Source organism: Megalobrama amblycephala, linkage group LG3, assembly GCF_018812025.1.
Source record: "Megalobrama amblycephala isolate DHTTF-2021 linkage group LG3, ASM1881202v1, whole genome shotgun sequence".
NCBI lineage: Eukaryota > Metazoa > Chordata > Actinopteri > Cypriniformes > Xenocyprididae > Megalobrama > Megalobrama amblycephala.
The window spans coordinates 5,275,011-5,290,775 of NC_063046.1; the positions used below are offsets into that span (position 1 = coordinate 5,275,011).

Genomic DNA, 15,765 nt, shown 5'->3' on the forward strand with positions numbered 1-15,765 from the left:
ACATATATCATTTAATGACTCTCCTGACATTAACGCTTTAGAAGCGGCCATACCCCTTGTAGAATGAGCATGGACAACTGGAGGACATGGCTGTCTGGCTGCTTCGTAGGCAAGTGAGATGGCCTCGACCATCCACTTGCTCATCCTCTGCTTAGATGCTGGGCCCCCCTTCTTGGGGGACCCATAACATACGAACAACTGGTCTGTTTTTCGCCACAGGGCAGCTCTGTGGACATAAGCATCCAAAGCCCTAACTGGGCAAAGAAGATTACGTTTCTCCTGATCCGAATTTTCAAAAGGAGGAGGACAGAAGGCCTGGAGTACAATAGGACCCGGGACATTTGTAGGGACCTTTGGCACGTAGGCAGGTCTAGTATGCAAGAATGCCTTAACCATACCAGGTGCAAATTCCAGACATGAAGGAGCAAGCGATATTGCTTGTAGATCTCCTATTCTTTTCAGAGATGATAATGCCAGAAAAAATATCATTTTTAAATTAAGAAACTTCTTCTATTGGTTCAAAGGGAGCCTCAGCTAACCCTTGCAACACTATATAGTCAGGTCCCATGCTGGAGTCCTCGAACGTACCACAGGCCTCAGCCTCAGTGTACCACGGAGGAAGCGTATGACTAGGGGTCTCAACCCACGGAGAAACCACCCACAGGAACATGATAAGCCGAGATGGCTGCTATATATACCTTCAATGTTGAAGGAGATAAACCTTCTGAAAATTTTTCTTGAAGGAACTGAAGCACAAAGCTGATAGGTGAGTGGACAGGGTTCATATTACGTTGACTATACCATGTAGAGAACAGTTTCCATTTGTACATATACAACATCCTCGTGAAGGGAGCTCTAGATTGAAGGATGGTCTCCACAACCTCGGTTGTGAGACCTGAATCTATGAGCCTTGCCCCCTCAGAGGCAAGGCCCACAGCCTCCATAGTTCTGGGCGGGGATGGAGAATCGTGCCGCCCGCTTGCGACAGGAGATCCTGTCTGAGAGGAAGCTCCATGGGAGAGCCGTGTAGTAAGGATATTAGATCCGCAAACCATATCCTGGTCAGCCAGTACGTGGCCACCAGTATCAGATTGACCCCTTCCTGGCGAACTTTTTCCAGAACTCCCGGGAGCAGTGAGACCGGGGGAAATGCACACAGACGCAGCCTCGGCCATGTCTGTAGCATGGCATCCAGCCCTAGAGGTGCTGTGTGCGTCAGAGAATACCACAGAGGGCACTGGGTTGACTCTTCTGTGGCAAACAGGTCGACTTAAACTCGACCGAAATTTTTCCAAATAAGCTTATAAGTTTCCATTCCCCAGGCCTCGGGCCCGATTTATGTGCCAGGAGAGCTGATGGTCCTCCCATAGACCCTGAGCCGAGCGAGCCGAGCCTGATTTGTGGGATAATCTGTTTGAGTGTAAGCATTTTGAACTTCAAATTTCGTACAGATTGATTTAGCACCCGTAAATCTATGATCGGACGCAACCCTCCATCCTTCTTCAGAACAATGAAGTAGCGGCTGTAGAAGCCTGACATTTTGCTGGGAGGAGAAACCCTCTCTATAGCTCCTTTTTGCAAAAGCGTCATAACCTCTTGTTCCATAACCAGAGACTGCTCTGGGGTCACCACTGTGGGAAGGACCCCGTTGAACCTGGGCGGATGAGAACCGAACTGTATTCTGTAACCCTGTTCTATCATGAGCAGCACCCATTTAAAAATGTTCAGGAGACGTTTCCATTCTTCCATAAATTCTACTAAGGGAACCAGTCTCTCGAGACAGGTCTCTGGTGTTTTTTGAGCACTTGGCTCATTGTTCTGATGCAGCGCACCGGCAGACAAACGAATCAAGTGATGACCAACCCTCCTCGGAGGATCGGTGGAGACCGCTGCGCCCTGATGCACACTGTAAGGGGAACGGATACCAGATTTTTTAATACCCGAACCCCTCCAGAGGGGGCAGCCCTCGTAAGTCCCGGACGGCTGGCGTCAGGACTTTTTCTTTGAAGCCTTCTGGGAAATAATGATGGTCCTCAGATCCGCCTTACCCCCGGAAGGCTTCGCCTGTGCTGACCGCCCCGGTCCCCAAGCTCTCTGCGGGGGAGCACGGGTGGCCACACTGGCTTTTTGTTGCGCTCTATGCGCCAAGGAGCTGGCTGTCGGCCGAGGCTGCCTCGGGGGGATGGACGCGGCAGGGAAGGAATCGCTGGAAGGCTGCTGATTGTTTTCGTGTCTACTGGAATCTATCGACAACAGATGATACTGCGTCGCCGAATAGGCCCACAGGAGACAGCGGCGCATCCATGATGATGTTTTTATCTCTCTCTTTCATATCCGACAAATTGAGCCACAGGTGTCTCTCCGTGGCCACCATAGAGTGGCCAATTGATTTGGCCGTCTCCTTGGTGGCCCGGAGAGCTAGATCTGTCGCCTTTCTGAGCTCCTGTATTGACTCAAATGTCGCTTCCCCGCTTTCATCTATCTCCCCCAGCAGGTCAGCCTGGTAAGCTTGCAAAATAGACATAGTATGGAGGCAAGCTGCAGCCTGACCTGCTGCCGAATAAGCCTTGCCCACCAAGCCCGATGTTGTTTTTAAAGGCTTAGTGGGCAATGTCGCGGTCTTGAGGGACGATGCAGACTCGGGCGAGAGATAGCTCGCAAGCGTCTCTTCAACCTGAGGCATCGCCCTATAGCCGTGGTGTTTCAGCCCCATGATATTGCTGTATGTTGATGTTTGGGGGCTGAAAACACGATACTGAACTGGTCTATTCCACGACCTCGACACCTTGGTGTGGAGGTCGGGAAAGAACGGCAGACCCCGACGCTGGGGTAGTGACCGTGCGGGGAGGAAGCCCTCATCGAGTTTACTTTTAGGCTTCATCTCACTCCTCTCCGCGGGCCAGTCTATTTTCAGCTTATTGACTGCCCTAGTCACTACCTCCAGCAGCTTCTCATAAGCAGGAGATGAGGGTGGCGGTTCCTCATCACCAGCCTCGACGCTCTCCACATCAACCTCCTCAGAGGAAGATACATTGAGCGTCTGTGTCTCTCTCTGGGGGGAAGAAACTGCAGCGCGTGCTTCCACCGCCAGAGGAGAGACACTGGGTCTGGCAGGTAAGGGAAGAGATAAGGCAGGGCCCGTCTCAACCCCCTCTACCAGATCCATTTGTGATCCCCACGAATGCAGCTCCGCGGGGAACACTCGGCGCGGTGCCCTCCTCGAAGAGAGCGTGGTGCAACCTCAGCACTCTGAGAGTGAGCCGCTCACAGTGTACACAGACAGCTCCCTCGAGAGCTGCCTGTACATGCTCAACTCCCAGACACATCACACACATCTTGCGTGTGTCCCCACCCGAGATAAACTGAGTGCAGGGAGGCACACACTTTGTGAACTGCTGCTTGGTCTTATCCGCCATTTATATATATATATATATATATATATATATATATATATATAGTCTTATTGTGCGTTGAAACTCTTTTCCTCAGACGAAGAGATCACTGTGTGATACATAACAGGACAAACAACACCAAATAAGACATACAAGATAACAGAGAGCACTTGCTGAAGACATCAGAAGCTAGCGTTCTTTGTTCTGGGTATGCTTTATAGTTTCCTGGTTCGTGACGTCACCCGCCTCTGACGTCTCGTCGCATCATTGGTTGGATACTGAGGTGCTTCACAACGCAATCATACAGAGGGTTCCCATCACGTCATTGATGTAGCGTCGATAGTTCCCACGAAAGGGAACAGCGTCTTCTCGACATGAACAACATGAACCAAACTCTTCCAGTCTCAGATACAACTACAGTGTTTGAGGGCGGGGCAAAGCAGATGTTTTTTGCCAGCAGCCAATGGGCTGGCATTAGATTCAGCAGGAAGTGAGACTGGAAGTACTGACAACTTGTTTCATCAGTTCAGAATCGATTCTTTCTTTTGGGAGACAAAAACTCCATTTATCTACACTTTATTCTTTGAAACTTTGCAGACCTTTTACATTCACAAACAGCTCTATTACACACTACATAAACAGGAATATCTGAAAAATCATAATAGGGCCAATTTAAAAAGTTTTCAGTCATTTACCTTTGAGCTCCTCCTGATCAGCAGAGAGTGTCGCAGTTTTTTTCCCAGAGTCTATAAAGATCAACAGGACAACATGAACACGTGAAGAAGGACAAAAAGTAGCAAAAACACTCATGCTAAGTTTAATAATTTGCATCATACCTGCTTTCCATTCTTCTTCGCAATCCCATCAACTCCATCAGACACTTCTGCAACCTAATGACGAGTCGACAATATAATGAAACCAGTTTTTACAGTGTGAGAAACTCTCCAGCATGACACATGTGATTTGGATGGTTTCCAAGGCATTGCTATGTGGTTGCTAATGAGTTCTGTGGTTTTAAGTGCATTCCACTCCCTCAACATCCCAACAATATCAACAAAACTACAGAAAATAGTTTCAGTTAACAATTTTAGTAACCTGAAGGTCTGACTCACCCGTATAGAGTCTCTCCGAAGCCTGAATTTCCCAGCCTGCAACAGAGAAAGAGCAGATAAAGCACTAGTATTTTTGTGCACAAGTTTGCTGTACTGTTTCACACTATAAGAACTTACCGGTTTCCATTCTGGATCGAGTTCTGGACTGTGTTCGGGCCAATCCTCCACACACCTTTCCTGTAAGTCATGTTTCAGTTGTGTAGGTGTATTTTTTTATTTATTTTTTTTACAAATCATGCATGTCACTCAACAGGGATAGAAATTCATATGAGGGTGTTTCTGCAACTACAGGCACCTTTTTTTATTATTATTATTAAAATGAACTTTTTCCCTTGTTGTAACATGGTCAAGGTCAAATTACAACCTGTCTTGGAGACTTTTTACCATGGCCTTCAGCATTTTATTTATAAATACCTTTTATCTACAGTCTGTCAAATTATGCAAAATGTATGAAATTCAACCGTATTACACACATTTAAAATTACATTTTAAATAAATAAATAAATATTAATAGAAGAACAATTATAAAACATCAGCTATAGATTTCAAAAGTCAGGTTCTGAAAGTAAAAACTCCTTTCATTTTCTCCATAGGGAAATTGATTTTTAACATTTCTTTATAAACCAGTAAAGTCAGGCGTACAGTGAACTATGAGACTGTTAATCAATAGTATCCTTAGTTTTAAAATAATCGTTTAACAGCAGAATTTTTGGTGAAGACTACATTACCCATGATTCTGTGCAAATTTTTAATTTGAATATGCTGTTCGCAATGCTTCATGGGATTGTAGTTCTTTTCCTCACTAAAGCCATTCACAGTCTTGTACCTTTGTATTTTTGTCCAATTTTATTTTTATTTTTGCTTCAAATTAAAGTTTGTAATATTTTGATCCTCCTCATAGCTAGGTAGATTGTTTTGTGGATTATGACACTTTAACGAAGACAAATGGAAAAAAATACTCCCGGAACCAATGCCACTGAAAAAGTGCCGGGCACTGTTGCAATCTATTGTAAAATTAGATAGAGTTGGTGAATCACCCACAAAAGTTTGCAGACAGGAATGCAGCACACATACCTGACCGATAAGAAGAACATCCTCATAAACCGGCAGATCGTTCTCGAGCTCAGCCGTCGTGTTCTGCCAGATCAAAACATTTCATTATAGTATCGAACAGATAACAGACAGCAGATAACACATGAAGACTGCATTTAAACTCAATAATAGTAGAATGAAAGTAAAATGCAGGTACAGTAACACTTTATTTTGATGGATTACTGGTGTGCATCTTAAGACAAAACAATGGCACTGACATATTTTAAGATATATCAGTACAAGTTTATTTCAGTTAGAACGGCGCAAACATGCATTTCAGTCAAGGACTAGCTCTAAGCCTTGTCTGTGAAACCGGGGGTATGAGTAACTTTGCAACTGCGTCAACTTATTCTACTAACCCGAACCCTGACCCAACAGTCTACTACAATCTAATGAGTAAGTTGACATGTAGTTGCAATTTAATGAGTTAGCTGACATGTAGTTGCAATTTAATGAGACTTAGTTGAAATGTAATTGCAGATTAATGAGAGTGAGTTGACATTTAATTGCAAATTAATTAATTAGTTGATGCAGTGGCAGATTAATGAGCATTTGTTGACATGTAGTTGCAAATTAATGAGAGTTAGTTGACATGTAGTTGCAGATTAATGAGCATTTGTTGACATGTAGTTGCAAATTAATGAATTAGTTGACATGCAGTTGCAGATTAATGAGCATTTGTTGACATGTAGTTGCAAATTAATGAATTAGTTGACAAGCAGTTGCACATTAATGAGCATTTGTTGACATGTAGTTGCAAATTAATGAATCAGTTGACATGTAGTTGCAGATTAATGAGCATTTGTTGACATGTAGTTGCAAATTAATGAATTAGTTGACATGCAGTTGCAGATTAATGAGCATTTGTTGACATGTAGTTGCAAATTAATGAATTAGTTGACATGCAGTTGCAGATTAATGAGCATTTGTTGACATGTAGTTGCAAATTAATGAATTAGTTGACATGCAGTTGCAGATTAATGAGCATTTGTTGACATGTAGTTGCAAATTAATGAATTAGTTGACAAGCAGTTGCACATTAATGAGCATTTGTTGACATGTAGTTGCAAATTAATGAATCAGTTGACATGTAGTTGCAGATTAATGAGCATTTGTTGACATGTAGTTGCAAATTAATGAATTAGTTGACATGCAGTTGCAGATTAATGAGCATTTGTTGACATGTAGTTGCAAATTATAGAGTTAGTTGACATGCAGTTGCACATTAATGAGCATTTGTTGACATGTAGTTGCAAATTAATGAATCAGTTGACATGTAGTTGCAGATTAATGAACATTTGTTGACATGTAGTTGCAAATTAATGAATCAGTTGACATGTAGTTGCAGATTAATGAACATTTGTTGACATGTAGTTTGCAAATTAATTAGTTAGTTGACATGTAGTTGCAAATGAATGAATTAGTTGACATGTAGTTGCAGATTAATGAGCATTTGTTGACATAGTTGCAAATTAATGAATTAGTAGACATGTAGTTGCAGATTAATGAGCATTTGTTGACATGTAGTTGCAAATTAATGAATCAGTTGACATGTAGTTGCAGATTAATGAGCATTTGTTGACATGTAGTTGCAAATTAATGAATTAGTTGACATGCAGTTGCAGATTAATGAGCATTTGTTGACATGTAGTTGCAAATTAATGAATTAGTTGACATGCAGTTGCACATTAATGAGCATTTGTTGGCATGTAGTTGCAAATTAATGAATCAGTTGACATGTAGTTGCAGATTAATGAACATTTGTTGACATGTAGTTGCAAATTAATGAATCAGTTGACATGTAGTTGCAGATTAATGAACATTTGTTGACATGTAGTTGCAAATTAATGAATCAGTTGACATGTAGTTGCAGATTAATGAGCATTTGTTGGCATGTAGTTGCAAATTAATGAATCAGTTGACGTAGTTGCAGATTAATGAACATTTGTTGACATGTAGTTGCAAATTAATGAATCAGTTGACATGTAGTTGCAGATTAATGAGCATTTGTTGGCATGTAGTTGCAAATTAATGAATTAGTAGACATGTAGTTGCAGATTAATAAGCATTTGTTGACATGTAGTTGCAAATTAATGAATTAGTAGACATGTAGTTGCAGATTAATGAGCATTTGTTGACATGTAGTTGCAAATTAATGAGTTAGTTGACGTAGTGGTAAAGTAATGAATTAGTTGACATGTAGTTGCAGATTAATGAGCGTTTGTTGACATGTAGTTGCAAAGTAATGAATTACTTGACATGTAGTTGCAGATTATTGAGAGTTGACATGTAGTTGCAAATTAATGAGTTAGTTGACATTTAGCTGCAGATTAATGAGCATTTGTTGACATGTAGTTGCAAATTAATGAATTAGTAGACACGTAGTTGCAGATTAATGAGCATTTGTTGACATGTAGTTGTAAATTAATGAGTTAGTTGACGTAGTGGCAAAGTAATGAATTAGTTGACATGTAGTTGCACATTAATGAGCGTTTGTTGACATGTAGTTGAAAATTAATGAATTAGTTGACATGTAGTTGCAAAGTAATGAATTACTTGACATGTAGTTGCAGATTAATGAGAGTTAGTTGACATGTAGTTGCAAATTAATGAGTTAGTTGACATATAGCTGCAGATTAATGAGCATTTGTTGACGTAGTTGCACATTAATGAGCATTTGTTGACGTAGTTGCAAATTAATGAATTAATTGACATGTAGTTGCAGATTAATGAGCATTTGTTGACGTAGTTGCAGATTAATGAGCATTTGTTGACATGTAGTTGCAAATGAATGAGTTAGTTGACATGTAGTTGCAGATTAATGAGAGTTAGTTGACATTTAGTGTCAGATTAATGAGAGTTAGTTGATATGTAGTTGCACATTAATGGGTTAGTTGACATGTAGTCAACTTTAACATAATACAATAGTAATTTAGTAATATATAATTTAATAGCAATATATAAATAGTACTAATACTACACAGCAACATGTTAAAAATCAAATACTACATATAAAAACTAACTAGAAAATGATCCCTCTCTTCAGTTTTGTTTCATGTAAATTGACATTATATTGAATTGTATAATATTTGTAATTCTACAGTTGTGGAAAGGTTTTTTTTTTTTTTTTTTTTTGTCTTAATTGTGTTGTTTACCTGTAGTGTAAAGGACCTCAAACTATGACGATTACATGCATTTATATGCTTTTATTTTGACAATTCCTGTTTAGCCGAAACTGGCTTTTATTTTGAAAGAATGGTATGCGCGGGGGAATCTAATACAAAAAAAAAAAAGGGAAAAGGAAAAGATCGCTAGCGATAAAGAGAAGGTGAAACAGCAACAAAGATTAAAGAGATAAGGAGTATAGCCTCGAAAGTCGAAAGTGGCAACAAGGTATGCTGTGTCTTACAGTGTAGAGGATCTGTTTCGTTAAGCTTTGGTACATACTGATAAAATGTTAATGAAAATGGCTAATGTTTGAGTGAGAGTGACACGTTGTTTTGTTTATTCTGTGTTCAGCTCTTATGTTGGTTTATGACCTGCAAGGAAACTCATTAAAAACTCACTAAACCATCAGTTCTGGCTGACATCTTTCGACTGGACGCTACATGTAGAGTTACTGTAGTAATGAAGAGAGAGTTAATCTGTATTCAGACTAATATTATCACCAAATCACATCCAGATGAACATCCACTACGGTCCATCTACCACAGAACACTAATATGAGGAAAAGGAAAGGGATGAGAAGGAATATTGAGAAATGTTTCTGCTGAAGGAGGGATACCTGAGTCTGATGGGCGCTCTTAGCGGCTTTACTGCGAGGAGCAGGTTTCGGCGGACGTCTCCTGAACATCTACAAAAACAAAATAATTGACAATTTGTTTCGGGTGAGAAATAAATGGGTCTAATAAAGCCCTAAAGACCCCATAAAATGATTTGATTTAATCCTGTGTTGACATATTTCCTGCTGAAACAGGAAGTCGGAGATAATCGTCTAGAGATCATTTTATTGGACAGAAATATATGTGAGTCATGAGTCAACGATATTTTGATTTGGAAGAGAAAGATTGTATTTTATTATATCTGTGTATAACTTTTCTATCTATCATAGTATATTAAATTTGTCAACTTTTAGAATCACAGTATAGAGATGAGATATGAACTAAACACCATAAAACCTGAATCATGGGGTCTTTAGTGGAAAGACATTCTCACCAGGTCTCCATTGGAGGTGTTTGAGGTAAGAATCTCTTGAACGTCTCCATTCTGCAAACCAACATGAGACATATGATCATCCTGCTTTGTATCTTGACCGGTGAGCAGCAGATCATAATTGCTATTCCGATCGGACTGAACTTCATTCTGAGGGTTGAACAGAGGATCGAATGCTTTGATGTCAGAGGTTCCTGCCGTGGACGAGGGTGTCTTGAAAATATCATCAAATACTGGGTCAGTGTTAGAGACGTACGGTGTCTCGAAGAGACTGTCTGTTTTAGTGGATGTTTCTTGGAAAACATCGCCAGGATCGGACGGTGATGTGAAGGAGGGTCTGGCTCCGTCCAGGCTTCGTCTGGAGAGGATGAAATCCAGCAGAGGATCCCTCTGATTGGATGAAGACGAGGATTCTGTGTTCTGATTGGTTGAACTGCTTTGCGTCACATCAGTGTCCACTTTTTCTTTAAAAGGCTGGAAGATGTCTGTTTCTTCACCCCAAATGCCTGATGCTGATGTGGTTCGAAACACATCAGGTGTGTTATCTTTATAAAAATCAGGTGGAGGAAAAGGATCCACAGTAAAGTCTGAACACGGAGGCGTCTGATGAATGCCATTGCTTTGTCCTGTTACATTAGGTAACACACTGTTTTCCTCTTCAACCGTTTCCACATCGTAGCCCTGCAAATACAAGCGCATTCAAAAGAACATGAGGACTGCCATGAACTTTTAAACACAATATAACATTTTCTTCTTATTTTATGTCAAGGTCACCTGAGCCGTGTGGTTTTCTCTGATCGAGTTAATATCATCTTGATCTCCATTCACTGGACTCTGAGAATCAGAATGATTTTTTTCTCAATTACTAAGACTGTGTGACATCATAACCAAAACAATGCATTTTATTATATGCAAGGAAACAAATGCAACTTAAATGTGACCCTGGACCACAAAACCAGTCATAAGTCGCATGGGTATATTTGTAGCAATAGGGTCAAAATTATCGATTTTTCTTTTATGCCAAAAATCATTATTAGTTCACTTTTTAAATGAAAATTAGCCCAAGCTTTACTCACCCTCAATCCATCCTAGGTGTATATGACTTTTTTTTTCTTTCTGATGAACATAATTGAAGAAATATTAATAAATATCCTGATGCATCAGCGCTTTATAATGGCAGTGAATGGGGTTCATGAGTATGAGCTGAAGAAAGTGCTTCCATCCACATCCATCCATAATAAACGTACTCCACACAGCTCCGGGGGGTTAATAAAGGCCTTCTGAAGTGAACAAGTTATTAGGTAAATATCGAGCTTCCACCAGACCACCTTCCTTATACAAGTTACGGAGAAAGTGTAAATGACACTTTTTCTGTAAGTTGAATAGGGAAGACGTAGGACGAAGCGTAAGCTTTGTGAACTGCAAGAGGTTTACACTTTCTGCATATGCTGAATACGGAAGGTGGTCTGGCAGAAGCTCGATATTTGGCTTCATAACTTGTTTAAATGTAGATTTTTTTTTTTTACACAAACACATCACTTCATTTCAGAAGGACTTTATTAACCCCCGAAGTCATGTGGTGTACGTTTGTGATGGATGGATGTGGATAGAGATACCATTATAAAGCTTGGATACGTCAAGATATTTATTAATATTTCTTCAATTATGCTCACCTCGGATGGCTTGCGGGTGAGTAAAGCTTGGGCTAATTTTCATTTGAAAGTGAACTAATCCTTTAAGTAAAGATCATGTTCCATTAAGATATTTTGTAAATTTCGTAACGTAAATATGTTTGAGTGGATATGCATTGCTAAGGATTTAATTTGGACAATTTTAAAGGCGTTTTTCTCAATATATTTTTATGTATTATTTATTTATTTTTTGCACCCTCAGATTCAAGTTTTTCAGATAGTTTTATCTCAGTCGAATATTGTCCTATCCTAACAAACCATACATCAATGGAAAGCTTATTCATTTTGGATGATGTATAAATCTAATTTTATATTATATATATACTGTGCCCTCCACAATTATTGGCACCCTTAGTAAATATGAGCAAAGGTGGATGTGAAAATAAATCTGCATTGTTTATCCTTTTGATCTTTCATTCAAAAAATTCACAAAATTCTAACCTTTCATTGAAGGAAAACAGTTGAAAGTGGGGGGAAACTCACATTATGAAATAAATGTTTTTCTCCAAAACACGTTCGCCACAATTATTGGCACCCCTAGAAATTCTTATGAGTAAAACATCTCTGAAGTAAATTCCCATTCATATTTACATTTTTTTTAGCACACCAGGGTGACTAGGAGCATGAAATTGTCTAGCCATGACTTCCTGTTCCACAGGAATATAAACATGAGGAAACACAAATGCCAAATTCCCGTAATCATTCATCACAATGAGTAAAACCAAAGAATATAGTTCTGATGTGCAGCAAAAGATTGTTGAGCTTCACAAAATAGAAAGTGGCTGTAAGAAAATAGCTAAAGCATTGAAAATCCCCATTTCCACCATCAGGGCAATAATTAAGAAGTTCCAATCAACTAAAGATGTTACAAATCTGCCTGGAAGAGGACGTGTGTCTAAATTGTCCTAATGTGAAGTGAGGAGGAGAGTTTGACTGGACAAAGACTCTTCAAGGATCACAGCTGGAGAATTGCAGACATTAGTTGAGTCTTGAGTCTCAGAAGGCCTAAAAAAAATTATCAAACAACACCGACATCCCCACAAGATGTCCAGGAGGGTTTCAAGAAAAATCCTCTGCTCTCATCCAGAAACAACCTCCAGCATGTTCAGTTGTCAGACAAGACTGGAACTTCAAACGGGACCAGCTTCTATGGTAAGATGAAACTACAAAAAGAGCTTCTTGGCAGCAAACCCACCAGATGGGTTTGGTGCACACATGGATAAAAAGTGCTCCATGTCCACGGTTAAATATACTGCTGTATCTTTAATGTTGTGGGCCTATTTTTCTGCTGGAGGTCCTGGACATCTTGTTCAGATACATGGCATCATGGATTCTGTCAAATACCAACAGATAAAAAATCAAAACCTGACCACTTCTGCTAGAAATCCAATAATGGGCCGTGGTTGGATCTTCCATCAGGACAATGATCCAAAACAAACATCAAAACCAACACAAAAATGTGTCACTGAGCACAAAATGAAGCTTCTGCCATGAACATCGCAGTTCCTGACCTGAACCCTAAAGAAAATGAGTGGAGTGAACTGAAGAGAAGAAGCACCAACATGGAGCTGGAATCTGAAGGATCTGGAGAGATTCTGCATGAAGGAATTGTCTATGATCTCTTGTCAGGTGTTCTCCAAACTCATCAGGCATTATAGGTGAAGACTCAGAGCTGTAATCTTGGCAAAAGGAGGTTGCAAAAAGTTTTGAATAAAAGGGTGCCAATAATTGTGGCCAACGTGTTTTGGAGAAAAACATTTATTTCATAATGTAAGTTTCCCCCACTTTCAATCATTTTCCTTAAATGAAAGGTTATAATTTTGTGAATTTTTTGAATGAAAGATCAAAAGGATAAACAATGCAGATTTATTTTCACAGCTGCTTTTGCTCATAATTACTAAGGGTGCCAATAATTGTGGAGGGCACTGTATATATATATATATATATATATATATATATATAATAATTAATTACCTTTGACTTATGTCCAGAGATGCCGTTTTTATTAATTCATCAGAAAAGCACAAAGTTTTGTGGTCCAGGGTGAAAATGTTTGGAGTTAGTAAGTTTTTTTTTTTTGTTTGTTTGTTTTTTGTTGTTTTTTTGTGTGTGTGTGTGTGTGTGTTCTTTCATGTTTCTTAAAGACATCTCATAACAGATTTTTTTTTTTTTTTTTTTTTTTGCATCCTTTCTTAATAAAAGTATTACTTTCTTAATAAAATCTTTCAGACTGAAGTTTTGAACAGTAACGCAAGTGTGAAATGGCCACTGATACCTGTAGGTTTGAATGGAAAGGATTCCAGGAGCTGTTGATCCCATTCTAGTGGAGAGAAAAATGAAATTAAAGAGTTTAGATTGGCTCACATTTACATTTCACATACTCTTAGAAATAAACGTTCTTTATCTTTTTGAAGAACCTTTAACATCCATGAAATCTTTCCATTCCACAAAAGGTTATTTAGATTATTAAAAGGGGGGAAAAAATGTTATTTTAAGAACTGCTCATTGAAAGGTACTTATAACCAAAATGGCTCTTCAATGGTATCGCTGACACTGCATAAACCCCATTTTGAAAGAGTGTATATTTTAATTGTACATGCACAATGTTATGGACTGAATCAATAATCCTCAACTACAGAAAAGAAGATCTATCCTTGAACTGTGTGTAAAATGGACTGTCTGGACTGATATATTCTTATTGTTAATTCTTATTAAATTATTTAATAAGAATAAGACATTAATCAGAATCTCACCTCCATAATCAGACCTGATGGACCAAACAGTGAATCAGCATCCTGTGACAGACACAATAAAGAATGTGGAAAGATGTAATAAGTTCCAGAGCACTGTATACCTGTATGGTTTTATTCCATAAGTTTATTAAAGAAAACAACAAACCCAGCTAACAAAAACATGTTCTTCTAAGAACTTGTTTTACTAATGTATGAACATTTCCAAATGTTCTCTCAATTTGCAAAATCTTTCTTGGTCGTGAGAACGTTAAGGAAACGTTCCATTTAATCATTCTTCAAACATTATTGAAATGTTACTTTTGAACATTCTCTGAACATTCCGAAACAAATAGTAACACTTAAAAATGTCCAACCAAAACGTTTGAGTAAAAAAAAAACATTCCATGAACAATGTGTAAATAATGTTTTGAGAGCATTATTTAAAGACCAGATAACTTTGAACAAACGTTCCATTAGCGTCACTGGAAGAACGTTCGTTCATGATTTAAGAGAACATTCCCTGTCAGCTGGTAAAATCTTGTTTACACTTGATCATGAAGAGTTGCAAAAGCAGTTGCATTATAGCAATGTAAGCATGACGACGCGTATAAGCGACGTCAATGATGACGACACAAACCACTTACATGTGGTCACAGTAGATCAAATAGCAAAATAAAGCCATAATAAAGCCTGAAAATTAGTTAATGACATTCGAAAACATTCAAAAAATTAGACGCATTTCACTCAGATTCAGTCCTCAAACTCCACATTTACAGCATTGTGTACAATTCTAATATCTAAAATATCTGGTAGCCTATTCAAGTAAAATATATTATTTTATATTGCCGAATCTACCTAAATACCTACCAACAAAATTCATATTATGAGCTAAATCAAGCATCGGCATCAGCATCTAAGTAAAGCTAACGAAACTTTCTATATGGGATAAAGAGCATCGCGTGTTAGTGTTGTTGTTGTTGTTTTGGAAGAAGCTTCACGTTGTGCAGCTCACTAAATTCATTTCTTTATCGTTTCAAGTTTGACGCAAAGCTATTTAATGAAAACAAACTTACCATGTCGCCGGTGAACTGTACAGAGAGGCTTACAGGAAACCTGTGGACGAACTAAAGCACTCGCCAAACTAGTTGTTAAAAAAAATAAACGGAGCGACTCGTTTTCAGTCGCGCAACAGGTGAAGCTCGCGCCTCTTTCAACCATTCACCTGGGCGAAACTATGTGGACATACCTGTCCTGTTGATGATCTCGGGTAGGTCGTAAGTCAATCATGACAGCTGAGAGAGACTGAAGTGAACCCAAACCGCAATAAATTAATACATTCAGGCAATAAGCAACAATTTATTTAAAACGTAATGCAATGATATGGCATATGCCCTCATTAGTTAACCTGTCTTATATTTACCCGTCATAAAATAAGATAAAAGAATAATAGGAAACACTTTACAATAAGGTTCATTGCTTAACATTAAGTAGAACTAATAATTAACTGCACTTATACATTTTTTTTTTTAAATCT

The 15,765-nt window shown here is 38.9% G+C and overlaps 1 protein-coding gene across 3 annotated transcripts in view; it reads right to left on the reverse strand.

Annotated features, from left to right (window-relative positions):
* Positions 1-15,527, reverse strand: part of si:cabz01007807.1 — a 29,498-nt gene extending 13,971 nt beyond the window's left edge. For 2 of the 3 annotated variants that reach the window (XM_048183588.1, XM_048183586.1), the window contains exons 1-11: positions 15,305-15,527; positions 14,253-14,294; positions 13,775-13,819; positions 10,583-10,642; positions 9,812-10,489; positions 9,381-9,449; positions 5,579-5,641; positions 4,622-4,681; positions 4,505-4,540; positions 4,229-4,282; positions 4,088-4,138 (exon numbers count right to left, since the gene is read on the reverse strand). In XM_048183588.1, the coding sequence (XP_048039545.1) occupies positions 4,088-4,138; positions 4,229-4,282; positions 4,505-4,540; positions 4,622-4,681; positions 5,579-5,641; positions 9,381-9,449; positions 9,812-10,489; positions 10,583-10,642; positions 13,775-13,819; positions 14,253-14,294; positions 15,305-15,307 (1,161 nt within the window). In that variant the 5' untranslated portion in view covers positions 15,308-15,527. The remainder of the gene's footprint in view (positions 1-4,087; positions 4,139-4,228; positions 4,283-4,504; positions 4,541-4,621; positions 4,682-5,578; positions 5,642-9,380; positions 9,450-9,811; positions 10,490-10,582; positions 10,643-13,774; positions 13,820-14,252; positions 14,295-15,304) is intronic. The other variant, XM_048183587.1, reaches the window with a different exon arrangement.
* Positions 15,528-15,765: the final 238 nt, after the last annotated feature.